At 47.2% G+C, this 24,318-nt stretch overlaps 1 protein-coding gene across 3 annotated transcripts in view; it reads right to left on the bottom strand.

The window, feature by feature from the left end:
* ankdd1b (ankyrin repeat and death domain containing 1B) overlaps window positions 1-20,386 on the bottom strand; it is a 152,799-nt gene extending 132,413 nt beyond the window's left edge. The window contains exon 1 of one of the 3 annotated variants that reach the window (XM_038805518.1): window positions 19,968-20,386. In XM_038805518.1, coding sequence (XP_038661446.1) covers window positions 19,968-20,088 — 121 coding nt within the window. In that variant the 5' untranslated portion in view covers window positions 20,089-20,386. Of the gene's footprint in view, window positions 1-6,940; window positions 6,960-19,967 lie in introns of those variants that run through there. The other 2 variants (XM_038805517.1, XM_038805519.1) reach the window with 2 other exon arrangements.
* Window positions 20,387-24,318: the final 3,932 nt, after the last annotated feature.

The following is a 24,318-nucleotide window of genomic DNA, read 5'->3' as shown; positions in this document are numbered from 1 at the left end:
AAGGGGCCAAATAAAGCAAATACATGAGCAACAGCTAGCTTCCAGACAGGGGTCTCTTTTCTTTGGGGGCAGGGTCCCTGTGGGGGTCGCCTTAGTACAGGGGTCCCGGGGGGGGGGGGGGGGGGAATCTCCCTATTACAGGGATCTTGGAGGGGGGGAGGGTCTTCCTATTACAGGGGTCTCTGAGGCGTCTCCCAATTACAGGGTTTCCTGCAATAGGAAATTCCAAAATGGCAACCTGACTGCAGGATTTCAGGTTGTGCTGCCAGGTTGGCACTGCCAGGTTGCTCGGGTGGTCCCTGTCCCGACCACCGAGAGGCTACAATGGCCTCCAAGCCCCCCAGCATGGCCATCACGCCTAGTCTCTGTTTGTGGAGATCAGTACTAATTTGTGGCTAAGTGAGGCCTCGCGGTGCAGCCAGTCACTCCTGGGAGCCGGGAGAATGTGGTTTAAAACGGGCCGAGCATATTTAAATGAGCCTAATCCAGATCACACCAGGCATAGCGAGTCGGGTGACTCATGATCAGCTCGGCACCCGTGCAAAGCACATTTTGGGCCTCTCCCACCATGTGCCCGGTGCAATGGAAAACCAAGCCCATATAGGCAGCAATAAGTAAAATACAAGGGAATATAATTGTTCCTTCACTCCTGGACCCACGGAGATGTCTAGAGTTCTATTTTCTTGAAAAAGATGCCATTTGCTATTCACATTCCTTTAGTAAATCAGGAATAATGAGTGCGCCACCACTTGCATGTTCCTCGCGAAGTCCTGCACCATCCTGACCTGGAAGTAAATCACCTTCACTGTCACTGGTTCAAAATCCTGGAGCTACCTTCCCAACAGCCATCTACTCCAGGTGGACTGCAGCGGTTCAAGGAAGCGGCTCACCACCACCTTCTCTCGGGCAATTAGGGATGACAACAAAGGGTGGTCCAGCGAACAATGTTCACGTTGACAAAATAAGTAAACTGGGTAACATCCATGTCAGGAAGAATTATAAACATATATCTGAGACAACTAGCTGTTGGGGTTTAATGATCTTTTGACATTTTATATTTTCTTAGGTTTTTGTGGGCTCACTGCAGAAACTCCAAGATGGACCTTAAACATGAGCTGCAATTTGATCAATGTGGTACTTCTACAATATGTTCAGAACGAACAATACATAGAAATATTGGCCTGACATTCATCTTGACCATGAAATTAAAGCATCGTATGCCATCCTTACTGCTTTTTTTTTGTTCAAATGATGAGGGATTCCCTGGCTGGGCCAACATTTATTGCCCATCCCTAATTGCGTGAACTGAGTGGCCTGCGAGGCCATTTCAGGGAGCATTAAGTCAACCACATTGCTGTGGGTCTGGAGTCATATGTAGGCCTACAGACCAAGTAAAGATGGCAGATTTCCTTCCCTAAAGGACATTAGTGAACCAGATGGGGTTTTACGACAATCAGCAACAGTTTCAGTCATCATTAGACTATTATTAATTCTAGATTTGTTTTGTTAAATTCAAATTTCACGGGGCAGCACGGTGGCGCAGTGGGTTAGCCCTGTTGCCTCACGACGCCGAGGTCCCAGGTTCGATACCGGCTCTGGGTCACTGTCTGTGTGGAGTTTGCACATTCTCCCCGTGTTTGCGTGGGTTTCGCCCCCACAACCCAAAGATGTGCTGGCTAGGTGGATTGGCCACGCTAAATTGCCCCTTAATTGGAAAAAATGAATTGGGTACTCTAAATTTATTTTTTTTTTAAAGAAAAAAAAAATTCAAATTTCACCATCTGCTGTGGTAGGATTCAAAGTCAATCACCAGAGCATTACCCTGAGTTGCTGGATTACCAGTTCAGTGACAATAACATTATGCCAAGGGCGGCACAGTGGCACAGTGGTTAGCACTGCTGCCTTACGGCACTGAGCACCCAGGTTCGATCCCGGCCCTGGGTCATTGTGCGTGTGGAGTTTGTGCGTGTGGAGTTTGCATATTCTCCCCCTGTCTGCGTGGGTCTCACTCCCATAACCCAAAACATGCCCACGGTAGGTGGATTGGCCATATCTTTTTATTAAAACAGTAACCATCACATTAGTACAAGGCCAAACGGTACAAACACTAATTTTGCATGGAGAAATAGGGTACCCTCCCCTCAGTACCAACGTCCAGGGAGGGGGGGTACGATACTCTGATTATTAAAACAGTTCACAACACAGTTGTACAAAAAACAAATGGTACAAGCACTAAACTTTGAGCTGGAGAGACCAGATACCCTCGCCTCTGTACCAACAGAAGAGAAAGGAGGAGTTCAATCCAGGCAATTGCGAGGTGATGCATTTTGGAAGATCCAATTCAAGAGCGGACTATACGGTCAATGGAAGAGTCGTGGGGAAAATTGATGTACAGAGAGATCTGGGAGTTCAGGTCCATTGTACCTTGAAGGTGGCAATGCAGGTCGATAGAGTGATCAAGAAGGCATACAGCATGCTTGCCTTCATCGGACGGGGTACTGAGTACAAGAGTTGGCAGGTCATGTTACGGTTGTATAGGACTTTGGTTCGGCCACATTTGGAATACTGCGTGCAGTTCTGGTCGCCACATTACCAGAAGGATGTGGATGCTTTAGAGAGGGTGCAGAGGAGGTTCACCAGGATGTTGCCTGGTATGGAGGGTGCTAGCTATGAAGAAGGGTTGAGTAGATTAGGATTGTTTTCGTTGGAAAGACGGAGATTGAGGGGGGACCTGATTGAGGTCTACAAAATTATGAGAAGTATGGACAGGGTGGATAGCAACTTTTTCCAAGAGTGGGGCTGTCAATTACAAGGGGTCACGATTTCAAGGTGAGAGGGGGAAAGTTTAAGGGAAATGCGCGTGCAAAGATTTTTTTACGCAGAGGGTGGTGGGTGCCTGGAACGCTTTGCCAACGGAGGTGGTAGAGGCAGGCACGATAGCATCATTTACGATGCAACTAGACAGATATATGAACGGGCGGGGAACAGAGAGAAGTAGATCCTTGGAAAATAGGCGACAGGTTTAGAACATAGAACATAGAACAGTACAGCACAGAACAGGCCCTTCGGCCCTCGATGTTGTGCCGAGCAATGATCACCCTACTTAAACCCACGTAACCCGTATACCCGTAACCCAACAATCCCCCCATTAACCTTACACTACGGGCAATTTAGCATGGCCAATCCACCTAACCCGCACATCTTTGGACTGTGAGAGGAAACCGGAGCACCCGGAGGAAACCCACGCACACACGGGGAGGACGTGCAGACTCCACACAGACAGTGACCCAGCCGGGAATCGAACCTGGGACCCTGAAGCTGTGAAGCATTGATGCTAACCACCATGCTACCGTGAGGCCCCACGGATCCTTTTAGATAAAGAATCTGGATCTGCGCAGGCTGGGAGGGCCGAAGGGCCTGTTCCTGTGCTGTAATTTTCTTTGTTCAAACTACAGTGGGGCAGCACGGTAGCAGAGGCAGCACGGTAGCATGGTGGTTAGCATAAATGCTTCACAGCTCCAGGGTCCTAGGTTCGGTTCCCGGCTGGGTCACTGTCTGTGCGGAGTCTGCACATCTCCCCTTGTGTGCGTGGGTTTCCTCCGGGTGCTCCGGTTTCCTCCCACAGTCCAAAGATGTGCGGGTTAGGTGGATTGGCCATGCTAAATTGCCCGTAGTGTCCTAAAAAGTAAGGTTAAGGGGGGGGTTGTTGGGTTACGGGTATAGGGTGGATACGTGGGTTTGAGTAGGGTGATCATTGCTCGGCACAGCATCGAGGGCCAAAGGGCCTGTTCTGTGCTGTACTGTTCTATTCTATTCTATAACTCTTCATCTCTTACCATTAAAGACTGACTAGCTCCCATATCTCTTAAAATTGTGACTTCTTTACCTGCTCCTCCTGATACACATGAGTAAACTTTACCCACACAAATAAATTCTTTAAAGAGATCTGGCACCTTCTTATCAATCACCTCTTGATCAGGCTGTACAATCTTTTGCACCTCCTTCACTTCACTTGGGCTTTCCTGTACAACTTTCACAAACCCCACTGGCTTATCCTGTTTTACCACATCAGCCTTCCCAGTGTTTTTCTTCAACCACCAACACTGTGACTTTACATGGCCTAGTTTATTACAGTGAAAACATTTGAAACTTTTCATGTCTCTTCCACCCTCCTGGATTTCTTTCTTAATCTGAGGTACACTCTGCTCATTATCTCCCATCAGATCACCTTTACCTTTACCACTTGAGTATTTCCCATGTCCCCAGTTTCTATCCCTTACAGGCTCAAAACTGATGTCAGAAACCAAACTTTGATTTATGAACTAATTCATAATCATCTGCCATTTCTGCTGCTAACCTCACAGTTTTAACCCTCTGCTCTTCCACATGAGTTCTCACTACATCAAGAATTTAATTTTTAAACTCTTCCAAAAGTATAATTCCTCTGAGAGCTTCATATGTTTGGTCTATTTTCAAAGCCCTTATCCACCTATCAAAATTATTCTGTGTGAGCCTTTCAAACTACATGTATGTTTGACCAAATTCTTTCCTTAAATTTTGAAATCTTTGTCTGTAAGCTTCAGGCACTAGTTCATCTGCACCTAAGATGGATTTTGTCACCCCCTCATATGTCCCAGGTACCTCCTCCGGTAGTAATGCAAACACTTCTCTAGCCCTACCTATCAGCTTTGTTTGAATCAGTAATACCCACATGTCCTGTGGCCATTTCATTTGTTTAGCCACCTTCTCAAATGAAATAAAAAAGGCTTCCACTTCCTTCTCATCAAACCTTGGCAATGCTTGCACATATTTAAATAGATCCCCACCAAGCCTTCGACTATGACGCTCTTTCTCACTATCCTCATCACTATCATCCAATTGTGCGTTTCCCTTTACGTCTGCCAATTTTAACTGACTGTCATGTTTCATGGCCACTTTCTGAAGTTCAAACTCTCTTTCTTTATCTTTTTCCTTGATCTGTATCTCCCTTTCTCTTACTTTTTATTCTGCTAGGGCTATTCTTTCTTTTCTCCTTTCTTCTCTCTCCTTTTCTTTTTCCTCTCCCTCTCTTTCATATTCAATCTGCTTTAATTCTTTCATGTTCCATTTGTTTAATTTGCAACTTAATTGTTGCCATTGCCAATGAATCAAACTGTATCTCAGGCAACTTTAAATGCTTAGCCACAGCCATAATTACCTAATCTTTTCGCATTTTGTCAGGTAATGTTAACTGCAATATTTTTGCCGAATCTAACAGTGTGCTTTTAGTCTCTGAAAACAAATCTAAAACACACGCTGCAGCCTGCACAAAAACGAAAGTAAAAATCTGACAGACAGCCCAGCACCACCCACTCTCTGACATCACTAATAAACACCCATTTCTTAAAGGTACATTTCTTAAACACCCATTTCTTAAAGGTACTCTCATATGACAATATCCTCCCCTCAGTACCAATGTACGGGGAGGGGGGGTGGATACTCTGATTATTAAAACAGTTTGCAACACATTTCTACAAAAAACAAATGGTACAAGCACTGAACTTTGCGCTGGAGAGACCAGATACCCTCGCCTCTGTACCAACAGAAGGGAAAGGAAGGGGGATGGTGGGGAGAGGGGGGGAAAGGAGTGTGGTGGGGAGGGAGGGAGTCGGAGTGTTGGTGAAGGGGAGCCCAATAGGGCAATGCCTGACCTATCTACAGAGGAAGAAAAACAAAAGACCCTTCAATTATGATGTGTCAGATTCTGGGAGTTCCCCAGAGGGGGTGAGGGGCGACATAGTGTCAGGCACAAGTGAGACCCACACCCTGCTACAGAGCGTCTCATGCACCCTGCGCTCCCGGCAATGGGCGGCTGACAACCTTTGGACAGTCGCCCTCCGGGCCCGAATCCTCCACCACACTGAGTGCGGCCGGTGATACGTGCCCACCAACCAACTCAGGCTGCCTTGATCCCGCCACCAGGATCATCGACAAGCGGAATCTCCTCAGGCTCCTCCCGGGGCCTCGTGACAGCAGGAGGCGGTGGTGCAGATGCATCTCCACCCCCGCGGCCTGGTCACTGGAAGGTTCCGAAAATAACTCGGAAAACAGGTCCGGGATGGTGACAGAGGTGCCCAAAGACAACAGTTGGGACAGGGGGTCTTCCAAACCATAACCTGCTAAGAACCTAAGAAGCAGGAGGTTATCGCTGACCCCCTCCCCTGAGAAACTGAACAAGTCCGGGGTGCTAAATTGTACTGGGTGGAACGGGCCCTCTCGGGTCCCGTCTGATCCCGAAGCACCCTGCTCGGGGGACAGCAGCAGCTGCTGGGATTTCCTCACTATCCCCCCCCCCCCCAACCTCTTCTTTCGGGGACTGGGCGTGACATTGATGGAAAAGAACCTGGATGACGCCGTTTGCGGGGAGAGACCTCTATCTCTGGAAGCCCCTCTCCGGGATTCCCCCACGCTAAGTTGTCCCTTAATTGGGAAAAAAAGAATTGGGTGCTCCAAATTATTTTTTTAATTTAAAAAGAATTGGTTTTTTTACAAGACCATTACGCCACCATCCCCCGGTTGTGATACTGTGGCGGTGATAGTGTGGTCAAAAGTTACATATATTAATCATGCATCTTAGAAACTGGTGCTTGAGAACATTTGCACTAGTGTACATTTGACCAGAGTTGTATGTGATTCAGCCTCAATGAATATTGAGAAGAATACTTGGGGTCTTTGGCATACTGTAGCAAGAAAACAATTATGAAATCCTATATTTTCCACACACTGCCAGGAAGTGTAGTAGAACTTCCAGATATCTCTCCTCAGGGGAGCAGCAATGGTAACTATGTGAAACCAAACTGTGTAATTGACCTTATTGTCCTAGATTAGGAAAGTGCTTGTGTCAAAGAAGTTGTTGATCAGGCTCAACCCCCTTATAGTCTAATAAACTGCCAACACTTACTCCTTGAGCTCGCCAATATATCATTGTCACCAGGTGAGATACTAGAAGCTTAATAACTTCCATGGAATGTACTATCTTAGGAAAAGAAGGAGAAAAGGGCAGAATTTCAGGAAAGAAAGTTACTGGACACAACCTTACTTACCGCATTCTGGAACCAAAATAGATTTGAAACTAATTAAGTTACAGTTCTCCAAGTGAAACACAACAATCTAGAGTTCTTTCCGAATCATTCAGCTCCATTACCTCCAGAAAAGTCAAACTTTCCTCATCATTTGAGCCAAATGCTTTAGCTGTGTTTCACCAAACACGATCTTAAACTGTTTGCTCTCGGAGAACTAATAATAATAATCTTTACTGTTGTCACAAATAGGCTAAAATTAACACTGCAATGAAGTTACTGTGAAAATCCCTGGTCGCCACACTCCGCGCCTGTTCGGGTACACCGAGGGAGAATTCAGAATGTCCCATTCACCTAGCAAGCACACCTCTGGACTTGTGGGAGGAAACCGGAGCGCCCGGAGGAAACCCACGCAGACACATGGAGAACTTGCAGACACCGCACAGACAGTGACCCAAGTGGGAATCGAACCCAGGTCCCTGGCGCTGTGAAGCAACAGTGCTAACCACTGCGTTACCCATGCCTAATATCACGTCAGATTTTATTCGAAGATTTTTCATCCACGTAAGACAGTAATTAATAAAAAAACTTTTGACATTCTCTGCGTTCAATAAACCTACACCTCATTTACAAGCCTCCAGCCAAACTGAATTATATCACACCCACAACAATATTCATCATCTGCAAAGAAAGGAATGATATTTTGAGTGTTGATTTGGACATTGATAACACAGTTGAAAAACAAAGGATCAATGTCCCAGCACAGCTCACTGTTCACTGACTTTTTAATGATGTGAGTGAGCACACTGCAGAGTGATGGAAGGTTTGTGGTTTACAGAATGTATTTCTAGTATCGCTATTTATTTCTTAATTTCACGAGAACATTTAAATCTTTTTCAAAAGAACATAAATACAAGAACATAAGAACTAGAAGCAAGAATAGGCTATTTAGTCTTTCAAGCCCGCTCCGCCATTCAATACTACCATGGCTAATTTAATCTCAGCCTCAACTCTATTGTCCTGCCCGTTCTCCAGAATCCCTCAACCCGTTACTAATTAAAAGTCTCTCCATCTCCTCCTTAAATTTACTCAATGTCCTGACATCCACCGCACTCTGTGGCAGTGAATTCCAGATTCACAATTCTTTTAGAGATGTAATTTCTCCTCATTTCTGTTTCAAATCTGCTACCCCTTATCCTAAATCTAGAACCTCTCATTCTGGACTTCCTCACAAGAGGAAGCACCTGCTCTCCGTCTACTTTGCCAATACCTTTTATCATCTTGTTTGCCTCAATTAGCTGATTCAGGTGGACAGAATTATGAGGGAAATAGATAGGGTGAATAGGAAGGTACTTTTCCCCTTAGTGGAGGGGTCAATAACCAGGGGGCATGTGAGGAAACATTTATTCGCCCAGAGCGTGGTGGGAATCTGGAAGTCACCGCCTAAAAGGGTGGTAGAGGTGGGAACTCTCACAACTTTTAAGAAGTATTTAGATGTGCACTTGAAATATCATGCCATACAAGGCTACGGACTAACTGTTGGAAAATGGGATTGGAGTAGATAGGTGCTCAATGGCTGGCACAGCCTACGATGGGCCAAAGGGCCGCTTCCCGTGCTGTAAAACTCTAAGACTCCACGAGGTAAATCTCTCGTGAGGTCTGACCTGCTGTGATCCCCTCAATGTATTCCATGTTATCATGTAGATAATCTGCATGATTACCTGGTTCACCAGACTGATCGAAGGTTCACCAGACTGATTCCTCGAACGGCAGGATTGTCGTATGAGGAGAGGTTAGGTCAACTAGGCCTGTGTTCAATGAAATTTAGAAGAATGAGAGGGGATCTCATTGAAACGTATAAAATTCTAACAGGCGAGGGCGACATGGTGGTGCGGTGGTTAGCACTGCTACCTCACTGCGCTGAGGACCCGGGTTCGATCCCAGCTCCGGGTCACTCTCCATGTGGAGTCTGCACATTCTCCCGGTGTCTGTGTGGGTCTCACCCCCACAAACCCAAGGATGTGCAGGGTAGGCAGATTGGTCACGCTAAATTGTCCCTTTATTGGAAAAAAGGAATTGGGTACTCTAAATTTATATATTAAAACAAATTCTAACAGGCCTGGACAGACTAGATGCTGGGATGCTGTTCTCTCTGAATGGGGCTCTAGGACACTGGGTAGGCCAGTCTCAGGACACTGGGTAGGCCATGTGGGACTGAGATGATGAGAAACCTCCTCACTCCAGAGGATTGCGAACCTGTGGAATTCTCTAAAGCTGTAGAGGCCAAATCACTGAATGTATCTTAAAAATAAATAAATAGATTTCTAGTCAAGGGTTATGGGGTGGGAGTGGGAGCGTGGCGTTGAGATTGACAATCAGCCATGACCACACTGATGGTGGAGCAGGCTCGAACGGCCGAACAGCCTCCTCCTGCTCCCAGTTTATATGTTCCTGTCTACATTTTATGCAGAATATTTAGAGCTAAATTGTTGCATATACCATTAACATTTCTAGACACACTGCACGCGATTGAACCAGCTCATTGTGTCGGTCATGAATCTGGACACGCTGGTTAAATAGCAGGAAAGGACAAAATCGAGATTCGGGCCGATGCGGATCAGTTTGCTATATAACTGGCCCGCTCTCGATGGCGAGTCCCAAATCACGCCCAAATATGGCGAGCATTTCATTAACCCTCATATTCATTCATTTCCATCTCATTAGCGAGATTGAAGTCGAAAATAATGACTTCACATGAATTAACCTCTCCCCAGCAAGAAATCACGCAGCTTTGTTTAATACTCATTAAAACGTGAAGCTGGTGCAATGGCTGCTGTGGGGAACTGAGCAGCTCGAAAGACTAAATTGCCTATTCTTGCTCCTGGTTCTTACGTTCCTATCTTTATGTTCTTTTGATAATGATTGAAAAGTTCTCGTGAAATTAAGAAACAAACAGCGACACTAGAAATACATTCTGTAAGTCACAAACCTCTATCACCCTGCAGAGCGCTCACTCATATCATCAAGGCCACTTGAGCTGCTGTCCCAGTGTTCAGAGGGTTGGGGACCCCTAAGGGGGTTTGGGCTTGGTCATTTTATTTTCTAAGATACCTGGTGTGGTGATATGCCTGTGAATAATATTATCTCTAGCTAGCAATGCGACCTCCAACCAGCTGGTGGAGTCAGACATTGATCATGTGACATCCGACTCTTGCAAGTTGGTAGTAAGGCGTACAACAGGACAGTCGCACACAGAGTAGTTCCAGGAAAGTCCATGAAACTCAAATAGTAACTTAGTCTGTAAAGCGTTCTGATTGTTAACTCACCACATGTTAATCAATAAATCATCATTCTAGTTAAGTCACCGGCAGTTCTGTATGAATCATTACAAAGACAGGGTCACAGAACACAACACCTAGGTCCTGGAATATTGGGCTCAGGGGGACGTACGAGTTCAGAAGGCAATCCAGTTTGAAGCAAGAAGACGCTGCGGGACCTGGTGCGCGACATTGATCTAAATGGATCACTTGGTGACGCTGTTGAAGAAATGCTGTCCTAGATTGCTGATGCTTTTATTGCTGGTGTGGTGAGTGCTGCATGTAATCGGCATGTCACTGCGGGTTAAACACGCTGGAAATCAATAATGTTCAGCTGCACCTTGAGCGCCAGTGGAATATGTGGATGCCAGGATTTGGCTCCGGGTGAGATTGGGCCGTGTGGGTGGGCCTGCACAGCTGCGGCTCCTGGATGGAGAATGACACGTGGAACACATCACACATTGATGGACAGACCATTTCCCAGACAACGTTCTGGACAAGATAACACATTCTCAGGCTTATCCTCCATTTCTGTTGAAGTATCTGTTGAGGGGTAATACCGTGTGGTTTTTATTTTGTGAAATTTAGCTGATATAGCTTTGTATTGGTACCAATATGGACCGGTGCTGTTTTCTTGTTGTTTAATGGTTGGTGGGATATGTGGAATGATGTGTAGTTGATTTTCAAAACTTTGTCACTGTTGACCGTTTAATAAACAAAATATTCTCAAGTGGCTTCTCATGGGTACACATGCCATGTCTCAGACGATGACTATTGCATCGCATTTCAATCAAACTTTGAAACCTCAACTTTTTGATGAACTCAGCGCCATAGAAGCAGCAGACAACAATCAAACACTCAAGAGCTGGGCTCCAGTACTGAGGATATCCTCACGACCAAAGGGTGAGTGTATGGATCAGGGGAGGGCACCTGAGCACAATCTCCCTACTGTTCCCGCCAGGGGTCAGGAGTGTAGGGGCTCCTGCTGTGCCCGTGGGTAAGTGTGCAGAGCAAGGTTCTCCACCACAACTAGCTCACTAGATGGCACTCTGAGAGAAGGCAAGAAAGTAAGGGTGGGGTTAGCTCGAGGGTTCCAGGTGGAAGCTCTAACTGATTGCCGGTTTCTCTCCTTTTCCAATTCCTTACAGATATAACAATTTGGTTGGTTAGGTCGGTCCCGCAGAGATTGTCCATCTGGTGCTGGTGGCAGCCCAGGTGGCCAGACGACGGACAAGGCAGCAGCAATGGTGCAGGCTGGAGGTGGCACTCCACATGCAGGGGTCCATCGTACATCCTGAAGACCCAGCCGCCCATCAGGCCAATGAGGAACCCAGAGGGGGACGCCAGTATCAGCCCAAGGTGTAGAAACATCGTTGGTCTTTCGAGGAGATGACTGACAGCACGTGCTGCAGGAGACTCCATCTCAGCATATAGACAGTACGGCACTTGTGCCACATCCTCACGGACCTGGCATCCCATGGGGACGGAGGACACCCACTCCCGGTGGCTGTGAAGGTCACCGCAGCCCTGAATGTCTATGCAACTGGATCATTCCAGGGCTCGAGTGGGAACTTGTGCAGCATAGAACATAGAACAGTACAGCACAGAACAGGCCCTTCGGCCCTCAATGTTGTGCCGAGCCATGATCACCCTATTCAAACCCATGTATCCACCCTATACCCGTAACCCAACAACCCCCCCCTTAACCTTACTTTTATTAGGACACTACGGGCAATTTAGCATGGCCAATCCACCTAACCCGCACATCTTTGGGCTGTGGGAGGAAACCGGAGCACCCGGAGGAAACCCACGCACACAGGGGGAGGACGTGCAGAATCCACACAGACAGTGACCCAGCCGGGAATCGAACCTGGGACCCTGGAGCTGTGAAGCATTTATGCTAACCACCATGCTACCCTGCTGCCTACGACAAGCATATCACAAGCTACAGCCTATAAGTGCATCCATGAGCGACACGCCCCAGCCCCACAGTGCCCATTTAGTGATCCTCTCTCTTCTTGATCTTTCATGTGTCATGTGAGAGTACCTTTAAGAAATGGGTGTTTATAAATGGGTGTGTATATAAATATCTGTAGTGAGAGTACCTTTAAGAAATGGGTGTTTATTACTGTAGTGATGTCAGAGAAGGGGTGGAGCTGGGCTGTCTGTCAGCTTTTTACTTTTGTTGTAGGCTGTTTGCTGCAGGGTGTGTTTTAGTTTCATTTTCAGAGCTGGATAGCTGCAGTCACAGCCAGAAGGTGTATAAGAGTCTTTCTCTGTAATCTAAAGACTGTAAATCGATCCTTTGATGATTTAAAACTAATAACTGCTCTCAGTAATGACTTTAACCTGATGTGCTTCTGTTAAAAGTTCTTTTTTACATCTTATGAATGTTAAAAGGAAAGTAAGGATTACTTAGTGTTGTATTCTTTGGGGGTTGTATTTGAATTGATGGTTGCTAAGATGTTCACTGTATGTTTTAAAAAGGTTAACTTGAGTTCATAGAATAAACATTGTTTTGCTTTAAAAAATACTTCTCCATTTCTGCTGTACCGCACCTGTAGAGTGGGCCGTGTGCTCCCCATGCCGCAATCTATTAAAAGTTGTGGGTCAGGTGAACTCAATGATACACTTTGGGGTTCTCTAAATCCTGGCCCATAACACATGGTCTACTGCTACATCCAGGGGTGTCCCCAGGATGCATATCAGAGGTGTTCGCAGGCTGCTGCTTTCAGTGCCTGTGGCCTTTGATGCTCTTGGTGGATGTCCTATACAGAGCCTGAAGCTGAGGGGCCCTGGCGACCTACCGGTGTCACCGGCATCACCGTGCCACCCTGTTCCGCCCGCTGCCATTGAGATGCGCCAGTGGCAGGAGGGGGAGATTCGGAAGGTCTGCAGACTATCAGTATTGGAATGAGATTGTGGAGGAGGTGTTGTTGCCTATCTTTATTGATTGTGGCCTGTAGGATCCCATCGCAGAGGGAGCAGCCGAGGCCAAGGCCACAGAGTTTGGAGATGAGTTTAGTAGGAATAATGGTGTTGAAGGCTGAGCTGTAGTCAATAAATAGGAGTCTGACATAGGGATCTTTGTTAGCTAGGTGTTCCAGGGTAGAGTGCAGGGCCATGGAGATGGCGTCTGCTGTGGACTTGTTGCAGCGGTAGGCGAACTGTAGTGGATCAAGGTAATCCGGGAGCCTGGGGTTTGTGCCATGACTAACCTTTCGAAGCACTTCATGATGATTGATCGTCCAGTGCGATTTTCATGTTCGCTTGGGGTGGGATGTAAACTGCCGTCAGGATAACGAAGCTGAACTCCCGCGGAAGATAGTAGGGGCGGCATTTTAGCATCAGGTATTCTAGGTCCGGGGAGCAGAAACTCGCCAGTGTTGTTACATCTAGGCACTAGGAGGCGTTGATTAAGAAGCAAACCCCACCTCCCCTTGCCTTGCCTGAGGCCGTCATATGGTTCCACTCGGTGGATTGAGAAGCCCTCTGGTTGTAGCGCACAGTCCGGTGAAGCAGGAGTGAGCCATGTCTCCGTGAAGCAGAGCACACAGCAGTCCCTTAGTTCTCTTTGAAAACTGAGTCTGGCTTTAAGTTCAAAATCGCTGTTGATGACTGCTCTCTCCTCGGACAAACCCTGCGCTTTCCACGGCCGGTTCCTCATAGGGGGTGAGGACCTGGCAATCTGGTAGTCCGCCCTCTGTCTTGGCCCTTTCCTGCTTAGAATGGGCTATATTCTTCTCTAGGGACATAGAGAGGACATTGTGAGCTGCACACATGATAAATCGGGACGAGTGGTGGGGTGGGGTGTCTATAGCAGATTGCATGTGTAGTGACCTCATCGGGTCATGAAGAGGTTGTGCTGCTGGGTGCCAGAGTGTTTTGAGAAGCAAGTACGAAGATCAGATGTGGGGAGGGTGCGAGGTGTCAGCCAGTGATCTGTTGGGGGATGGAGGTTGGGAATTTGAGGGCTGGCAGGCAGAGCTGCTGCCAGGAGAACGACGGTAACTTAGCCTTGCAGCTCGGTGGAGGTCATTGGTCTTCATTCGACATTGGACGGCGGCCCTCCTGGTCACGCTGCCTACACTGACAGCCATTGCCACTGCCTCCCAGGCAGAATTGGTGACCCTGCTGCTGGTCGCCTGATCTCCTCGGGGAGTGCCGTTAAATATGCGATCGCACCAATGGGCGCCTACCGTTCCATCCCCCGACTGCACTTTGAAAAATCAGACCATAAAACAGTGCTCCTTCTCTCGGCATTCAAACCTAAGCAGGAGAATCCGGTTAAGACATTTGTGCAATGCTGGTCCGAGGCAACAGAAGAACTCCAACGCAACTGCTTACAGTCCATATTCAAGAACTGAGTGACCAACCTAAACGAGTATGCCAGCACCGTCATAGACTTTATCAGCAAATGTGTAGAAGACTGCGTGCCAAAGAAGATAGTACATATGTTCCCCAACCGGAAACCATGGTTTAATCGGGAGATTCATTCCATACTGAAGCCAGGTCTGAGGCGTTTGAGACAGGCGACCCTGATCTATACAAGAAATCCAGGTACCACCTCCCCAAAGACATCAGGGATGCCAAGAGACAAAACCAGACTAAGCCTTGCTTGTGGCAAGGCTTAAACAACGTAATGGGCTGCAAAGCGAAGCCGAATAGAATCTCTGGCAACGGCGCACCCCTCCCAATGAACTCAATGCATTCTATACTCGCTTCGAACAGGAAACCATCAATCCAGTGTCGAGTGCCCCAGCAGCCTCGGACACACCCATACCCACCGTCACAGTTTCCGAAGTCAGATCGGCCTTCTTGAAAGTGAACCCTCGGAAAGCAACGGGTCCTGACGGGTTCCCGGGTCGTGCATTCAGATCCTGCGCAGACCAACTGGCAGATGTGTTTGCGGATATCTTCATGAAGTGAAATTAAATGAAAATCACTTCAACCTGTCCCTACTCCGCTCCGAGGTTCCCAACTGCTTCAAGAAGACAACCAGCATACCTGTGCAAAAGAAGAAACAGGCAACATGCCTCAATGACCACCGTCTGGTCCTGACATCAATCATAATGAAGCGCTTTGAGAAGTAGACCGTGAGACACATCAACTCTATACTCCCAGAATGCCTTGATCCACTGCAATTCGCATACCGCCACAACCGGTCCATAGCAGAGCCATCTCCCTGGCCCTACACTCATCACTGGAGCATCTCGACAACGAGGATTCCAACATCAGACTCCTATTTATTGACTACAGCTCCATCTTCAACATCATAATCCAGCCAAGCTCATATCAAAGCTCCAAAAACTAGGACTTGGCTCCTCCCTCTGCAATTGGATCCTCAACTTCCTGACCCATAGACCACAATCAGTAAGGATAAACAACAACACCTCCTGCACGATAGTCTCAATACCGGGGCCCCACAAGTCTGCGTACTTAGCCCCCTACTATACTCCCTATACACGCAGAACTGTGTGGCAAAATTTGGCTCCAACTCCATCTACAAGTTTGCTGATAACACGACCGTAGTAGGTCAGATCTCGAACAATGATGAGTCAGAGGACAGGAGGGAGATAGAGAAACTAATGGAGTGGTGTAATAATAACAATCTCTCCCTCAACGTCAGCAAAGTTAAAGAGCTAAATCATTGACTTCAGGAAGCAAAGTATCAGACATTCCCCTGTCTGCATCAATGGTGTGGAGGTGGAGATGGTTGTCAGCTTCAAATTCCTAAGTGTGCTAATCACCAACAATCTGTCCTGGTCCACCCATGTCGACACTACAACAAGCAAAGCACAACAGCACCTATACCTTCCCAGGAACTAAGGAAGTTCGGCATGTCCACATTGACTCTTATCAAACTTTACAGATGCACCATAAAAAGCATCCTATCTGGCTGTATCACAGTGTGGTATGGCAACTGCTCGGCCCAAGAACGTAAGAAACTACAGAGAGTTGTAAACACAGCCCAGTCCATCACACAAACCACCTCCCATCCATTGACTCTGTCTGCACCTCCCACTGCCTGGGGAAAGCGGGCAGCATAATCAATGCCCCCCCCCCCCCCCCCCCCCCCGGCTTATTCTCTTTTCCAACCTCTTCCATCGGGCAGGAGATACAGAAGTCTGAGAACACGCACTAACAGGTTCAAAAACAGCTTCTTCCCTGCTGTTACCAGACTCCTGAACGACCCTCTTATGGACTGAACGAATCTATTCTCTACCGATTAGTACTACACTCTGTATGCTCACCTGATGCCTGTGCCTATGTATTTATATTGTGTATTTATGTATGACCTGTTTTTTTTTCCATGTATGGAACGATCTGCGGACTGTACGCAGAACAATACTTTTCACTGTACCTCGGAACATGTGACAATAAAACAAATCCAAATCCAATGCGGCAGTCGAGAAACACCCCACCAATTGCGTCCAAAATAACACTGAGAAATGTTTACGTAAATTGTGCCCAGTATGTTGCATGTATTTTATATTTATTTTGGATTAAAATCTTAACAATTTTACCCCATGCTTTCTGTTAAATGTTAACCAGCCAAGGACGAGCAGTTAATAAAGTGAAATCACTGGGGAATATGAGGAGTGATTTGACATTAAAAATGAATAAACACTATATTTAATAGTTAGAATATTTAATTAATAGCCTGACACTTTATTTCGCACCAACAATAGTTGCGTTGTGCCTTTCAAGTATCGAATAAAAGCACTGTCTTCTAATTAACAGTGGGTGAAAACTATTCCAGGTCGCAGTAATCTCGGCGACCAATTGGAGAGCTAGCAAGAGATCTGCATCTCCTCTGTTGGGGAAGGCCTGGCTATAATAGCACTTAGGTGGCCAGAGTCAGGCCTTGCCCAGGACAAAGGACCCCAAGGGCGGACATTCTACCCCCACCACCTCACCCCCTCCCCCATCAGCATCAACTCAGTGGGAATAGTCTCAAATCTGAGTCAGAGGTTTGTGAATTAATTCTCCAATTCCTGAGAATAAAGCACATAATCTAAATTAGTGTATCTCAAATGTTTTTGTTTGAACAACCTTATTTCAAATGGTAATCACAGAATCCATTTGATAAGGTTCCCCATGGTAGGCTCACTCAGCAAGTCAGGGGACATGGGAGACAGGGAAATTTGTCTGTCTGGATACAGAATTGGCTGGCCGAAAGAAGACAGCGAGTGGTACTGGATGGAAAGTACTCCGCCTGGAGGTCAGTGACCAGTGGTGCCCCGCAGAGATCTGTTCTAGGACCTCTGCTCTTTTATAAATAACTCGGTTTTTATAAATGATTTGGGTGAGGAAGTGGAAGGGTGGGTTAGTAAGTTTGCCGATGACACGAAGGTTGGTGGAGTTGTAGATAGCGTTGAGGGCTGTTGTAGGTTACAACAGGACATTGATAGGATGTAGAGCTGAGTGGTGAATCTGTGGAACTCTGCGGCAGAAGGCTGTAGAGGCCAAACCACTGAGTGTCTTTAAGACAGAGATAGATAGGTTCTTAATTAATAAGAGGATCAGGGATTATGGGGAGAAGGCAGGAGAATGGGGATGAGAAAATATCAGCCATGATTGAATGGCAGAGCAGACTCGATAGGCCGGGTGGCCAAATTCTGCTCCGATGTCTTATGGTCTTATGGGCTGAGAAGTGGTAGATGGAGTTCAACCTAGATAAATGTGAAGTGATTCCTTTTGGAAGGTCGAATTTGAATGCTGAATACAGGGTAAAACGCAGAATTCTTGGAAGTGTGGAGGAACAGAGGATCTTGGGGTCCATGTACACAGATCCCTTAAAGTTGCCACCCAGGCTGATAGAGTTGTTAAGAAGGCGTATGGTGTGTTGGCTTCCATTAACAGGGGGATTAAGTTTAACAACCGTGAGATTTTGCTGCAGCTGCTTAAAACCCTGGTTAGACCACACTTGGAATATTGTGTCCAGTTCAGGTCGCCTCATTATAGGAAGGATGTGGATGCTTTGGAGAGGGTGCAGAGGAGATTTACCAGGATGCTGCCTGGACTGGAGGGCATTTCTTATGTAGAAAGGTTGAGGGAGGCTTTTCTCACTGGAGCAAAGAAGGCAGAGAGGTGACTTGATAGAGGTATACAAAGTGATGAGAGGCATAAATAAAGTGGATAGCCAGAGATTTTTCCCTAGGGCGGAAATGGTTGTCACGAGGGGACATAATTTTAAGGTGATTAGAGGAAGGTATAGAGGAAATGTCAGAAGTCGGTTCTTCACACAGAGAGTGGTTGGTGTGTGGAATGCACTGCCAACGGAGGTGGTGGAGTCAGAGTCATTAGGGACATTTAAGCGATTCTTAGACAGGCACATGGACAGCAATAAATTGAAGAGGTGTAGGTTAGGTTGATCTTAGATTAGGATAATTGGTCGGCGCAACATCATGGGCCGAGGACCTGTACTGTGCTGTACTGTTCTATGTTTAATCCCACTCCCATCTAAATTGCAAAACCAATTCATACTCATGTGAAAGTATTGCATGCATTTGCTGCATTTTAATGATGCTTTTAAGAAAACAGGTATGTATGTACTTACAGATGACATTAATGTGTTTGCTTATCGCTGCCTTATCCTGGGCAATGGAGAACAGGGCCCAGTAAAGGCAGGAGCTAAGAGAGGAGCTTAGAGAGACAGAAGGAGCTGGAAGAAAGCAGGAGTGGGGGGTTGGAGAGTAGAAGGGGTGGGAGAAGAGCCGAGGAGAGCAGGACCAGTACAGTGGTATTGTGGTTTGCACTGCTGTCTCACAGCGCGCAGGGACCTGGATTCAATTCCAACTTTGGGCGACTGTGAGGAGTTTGTACATTCTCCCAGAGTGTGTGTAGGTTTCCTCTGGGGGCTTAAGTTTCCTCCCACAGTCCAAAAGGATGTGCAGTTTAAATGGATTTAGATGGAAATGCTAAAATTGCCTCTTCGTGTCCACAGATGTGCATGTTAAGTTACGCGGGGGGGGGGGGGGGGGGGGGGGGGGGGGTTGGTGGAACTAGGAACAAACCTTTCGGAGGTTTGGTGCAGACTGGATAGGTAGGGTGCTCTTTCGGAGGTTTGGTGCAGACTGGATAGGTAGGGTGCTCTTTCGGAGGTTTGGTGCAGACTGGATAGGTAGGGTGCTCTTTCGGAGGTTTGGTGCAGACTGGATAAGCCAGATGGCCTCCTTCCGCACTAAAGAGATTCTATGAAGATTCTATGGTGGTAGCCAGGAGTGAGCAGGAGCCCGGGGGCAGCAGCAAGAACCCGGGGGGGGGGGGGGTGGTCTCTTGATGGTCAACATCCATCCTTCAACCAGTATCTAAACAGATGATCAAGGTCGTCGCAGCATTGTCACTGTGAAACCTTGGTTTGCGGAAATTCACTCCTGCATTTTCTACATGACGATTCCAAAGGGCTTTCAACCACACTGCGTACTATATTATAAAGCATTACATTATTATTTCGTTTTGCACTGCGTTGCGTAACTCGATAGAATGCGGAGTGACTGGTTTTATCTGTAGGAATGTCGGAATGAACCCAGCACCATCACCCAGTCCCCGCCGTATCTCGGTAACACCGGCTTTGGTCTGAACTCACGGATCTCCAGTTGAGAGGAGCCATCACTTGAGGGGCCCTTGACGATGTTCTCGAACAATCCTTTCATGTTTCCAACTTGAGTTCGCATACCCCACAAGGAACTGTTGTTATTCGACATCATCTGAAATCCGATCGAAACACGCACACAAACTGACCATGGGCGGTGATACTTGAAAGAAAGTATCGACTGTGTTGTGGTTTTTTTTAAAGCAGTTATCTTGTTGCCAAAGAGCAAGAGGAGCTGATGGAAGTCGATCTCACTCTGCTCAGAGTGTAGCCTCAACACAAATAACCCTGCAGACGGAAACCTGTTTGATCAGGTGAATTGTTAGTGAGAAGGCGAGGCCAGGCCAGAGGGTGTGGCTGCTGACGCCGGCTTCAGTCTCGACACTGGCCCTGTTCAGGGCGTGGGGGGTTTCCCGCCACTCCCGCCACTGCGGCGGCACCTTCTCTTCTGTCTGAACTGCTGCCCGATTCTCAGCAGCATCAGAAATTAGGCGGGTTCGTTCCGTCAAGGAACAGAACCAAGATCAGTTTTTGGTTCTGGTAAAGAAAACAAATCACAGCGTTTAGCGGCTACAGTTCAGTGTAAGCCGCCCGATTATCTCCTCCCAGTGTCTCCTCCTGCAAGGCAGCAGCAAAAGCTCACACTCGTCGTTTTGGCCAACAATTCAACTCAAATGGTGACAGCAAGGGTTGCAAGGATGAGGGGTGGCATTCTCCGGTGGCCGACGGTGAGATCGGGAAACGCAATTGGACAGAGAATAGGTCCCGATGCCAAAATCGCGGCAGGCGCTGATTTCACGCCAAATCGCGATTCTCTGTCACCTGGACAGCGTCATCAGTGCGTACCGGAATGCACATACCGTAGACGGCGTTTGCATATTATTAGCGGGCCTGACCCGGTATTCTCCAAGGTCTCGCGATTCTCCTCCAATGGGCCGAGTTCCCGACAACGCGGTTCACTTCTGCTTTTAAAAATCGCGAAACCGGCGAAATGGCCGATGAGGGATATTGGTCGGTACGATGTTGTGGGATCACCGAGACGTGGCTACAAGGGGTTCAGGGCTGGGATCTAAATATACAAGGATATGTGACCCATCGAAAGGACAGGCAGATGGGCAAAGGGAGTAGGGTTGTATTGTTAGTAAGGAATGAAGCTAAATGATAGCAAGGAGCGATATAAAATCAGAAGGCATAGAATCTCTGTGGGTAGAGTTGAGGAATCACAAAGGTAAAAAGACCCAGATGGGAGTTATGTACAGGCCCCCTAGCTGTAGTCAGGATGTAGGGCAGAAAATAAATCAGGAGATAGAGAAAGCATGTAAAAAAGGCAATATCACAATAATCATGGGTGACTTCAATATGCACCAGGACTGGGAAAATCAGGTTGGTAGTGGATCCCAAGAAAGGGAATTTGTGGAATGCTTAAGAGATTTTCTTTGGAGCAGCTTGTGGTAGAGCCCACTAGGGAACAGGCAATTCTGGATTTGATGATGTGTAATGAGGCAGACTTGATTAGGGATTTTAAGGTGAAGGGACCTTTAGGGAGCAGTGACCACAATATGATAGAATTTACCCTGCAGTTTGAGAGGAAGAAGGTGGAGTCAGATGTAACGGTATAACAATTAAACAAGGGTAACTACAAAGACATGAGGGAGGAGCTGGCCGGAGTTGATTGGAAAATGAGCCTAGCAAGGAAGACAGTGGAACAGCAATGGCAGGAGTTTTGGGGGGTTATTCGGGAGGCATAGCAGAAATTCACCCCAAGGAGGAGGAAATATGCTAAGGGGGGGGGACAAGGCATCCATGGCTGACGAGGGAAGTCAAGGACAGCATAAAAGAAAAAGATTACAAAATGGCATGGATTAGTGAGAAGCCAGAGGATTGGGACTCATTTAAAGGTGAGCAGAGGACAACTAAAAAAGCAATAAGCGGAGAGAAGATTAAATATGAGTGCAAGTTAGCTAGTAATATAAAAGAAGATAGGAAGAGTTTCTTTCAACATATAAAAGGTAAGAGAGGGACAAAAATAGACATTGAACAACTGGAAAACGTGGCTGCAGACGTAATAATAAAAAACAAAGAAATGGCAGATGAACTGAATAGTTTTTTTGCATCAGATTTCATGGTGGAAGACACCAGTGGGATGCCAGAGCTCCAGGAGAATCAGGGGGCAGAGGTGAGTGCAGGTGCCATCACTAAGGAGAAGGTTCTGGGGAAATTGAAAGGTCTGAAGGTGGATAAGATACCTGGACCAGATGGCCTACATCTCAGGGTCCTAAAAGAGATAGCTGAGGAAATTGTGGAGGCATTGGTGGTGATCTTTCAGGAATCACTGGAGACAGGAAGGGTCCCAGAGGACTGGAAAGTGGCTAATGTAACACCACTGTTTAAGAAGGGAGGGAGGCAAAAGATGGGAAATTATAGGCCGGTTACCCTGACTTCGGTCATTGGTAAGATTTGAGAGTCTGTTATTAAAGATGAGATCGCAAAGTACTTGGAAGTGCATGGTAAAATAGGGCTGAGTCAGCACGGCTTTGTCAAGGGGAGGTCATGTCTGACAAATTTGTTCTTTGAGGATGTGACAAGGAGGTTAGACAAAGGAGAACCAATGGGTGTGATTTATTTAGATTTCCAGAAGGCCTTTGACAAGGTGCCGCATAGGAGACTGTAAATAAGTTAAGAGCCCATGGTGTTATGGGTAAGATCCTGGCATGGAGGGCCGAAGGGTCTGTTCCTGTGCTGTACTTTTCTTTATTCTTTGGATAGAGGCAGAGTCTGACTGGCAGAAGGCAGAGAATGGGGATAAAGGGGTCTTTTTGACGATGGCAGCCGGTGACTAGTGGTGTGCCTCAGGGATCTGTGCTGGGACCACAACTTTTTACAATATACATCAATGATCTGGAAGAAGGTACTGAAGGCACTCAGTTCAAACTTCACCTTCTCAAGAGTCAAGAATTCCAACAGGACAGGTCCCCCGCCACGCCAGGGCACAGGGTGGAGAGGTTGCTCTCCAACCTATCAGGATCCCCATTCGGGCGATCAACGAGGCGAAGGCTACAACATCTGTCTCCGCACCCGTTTCCAACCCTGGCTGGTCCAACACCCCGAATATGGCCTCCCGGGGACCGGGTCCAGTTTCACGTGCACCACTTTAGAAATTACCCTAAAAACCTCCTTCCAGTAATCCTCTAGCTTTGGACAGGACCAAAACATATGAACGTGATTAGCACCACCACCCCCCCCCCCCCCCCCCCCCCCCCCCGGCATCGTTCACACACATCTTCTACTCCTTCAAAGAATTGGCTCAGCCTCGCCCTCATGAGATGTGCTCTGTGTACCACCTTCAGCTGTATCAGCCCCAACATGGCGCACGAGGTGGAGGCATTCACTCTCCGGAGCACCTCACACCAGAACCTCTCCTCCATACCCTCTCCCAACTCTTCCTCCCACTTTGCTTTGATCCCTTCCAGTGGTGCCATCTCCTCTTCCAAAATAGCTCCGTAAACTGCACCCGCCCCTTTTCTTTGTTCTTTGTTCTTCTCCAGTCCCCCTGTCGCCAGCACCTCCTCCAGCAATGTGGAGACCAGATCCACCGGGAAGCTGTGTATCCCCTTTCTGGCAAAATCTTTAACCTGCGAGTATCTAAACATTTCCCCCTGCTCTAGCTGTAGCCATCTGGGATGGCCACTTACAAAGGATCCCGGGAAAAATGGCCATCTGCAAATGACCATGGGAAATATGGTCAACCCAGGACTCAGATGCTCAGAGCTCATGTATATTGGCAACTCAGATAACTAGACACTATCAAAACCCCCAGCTACTTTGCATTCTAATGGCCCATTTCCCCAGAACCAAAGACCTGTACTCAGGTAACAGATATAGAAACAGACTCATCGATGCCACTCCATTTACTCAGGGAGCCCAAAAAGCCAAGGTCAATGACCGCTCAGGACACGCCCCGCCATCAAGGCATCCGCCCCTTTATTGGCCAAAATCGAAGGCAGTGATCGAAGCCTGCCTAATTATTGGGTCCAAAGCTAAGGACCGCCCAAAAGAGCACAAAACCCCAGAAGGATAAAGAGAGACGCTTGGCCCCAGCCTACGCCTAAAACCAAGTGTAGCATCACGACCAGAAGACCAATGATCGCTACCAGACGGATGAGCCTAGATGAAATAAAGTCATTTCTCCAGACCCAGCCATGGGCTTTGTTCCTCTGCATAAAGCCAGCTGCCTGAAGTTAAGTACAGATTGTTATAGTGTTAGGTGTAATTTAGCTTGTAGTGTTTTATGTTGCATGTCAAAGTAATTCTTGTGTAAGGGCAGCACGGTGGCCTAGTGGTTAGC

The sequence above is a fragment of the Scyliorhinus canicula genome, chromosome 8, assembly GCF_902713615.1.
Source record: "Scyliorhinus canicula chromosome 8, sScyCan1.1, whole genome shotgun sequence".
In the NCBI taxonomy this organism is placed as follows: domain Eukaryota; kingdom Metazoa; phylum Chordata; class Chondrichthyes; order Carcharhiniformes; family Scyliorhinidae; genus Scyliorhinus; species Scyliorhinus canicula.
Note: the sequence above shows the minus strand (reverse complement) of the source record. Positions and strands in the feature narration are given on the sequence as shown.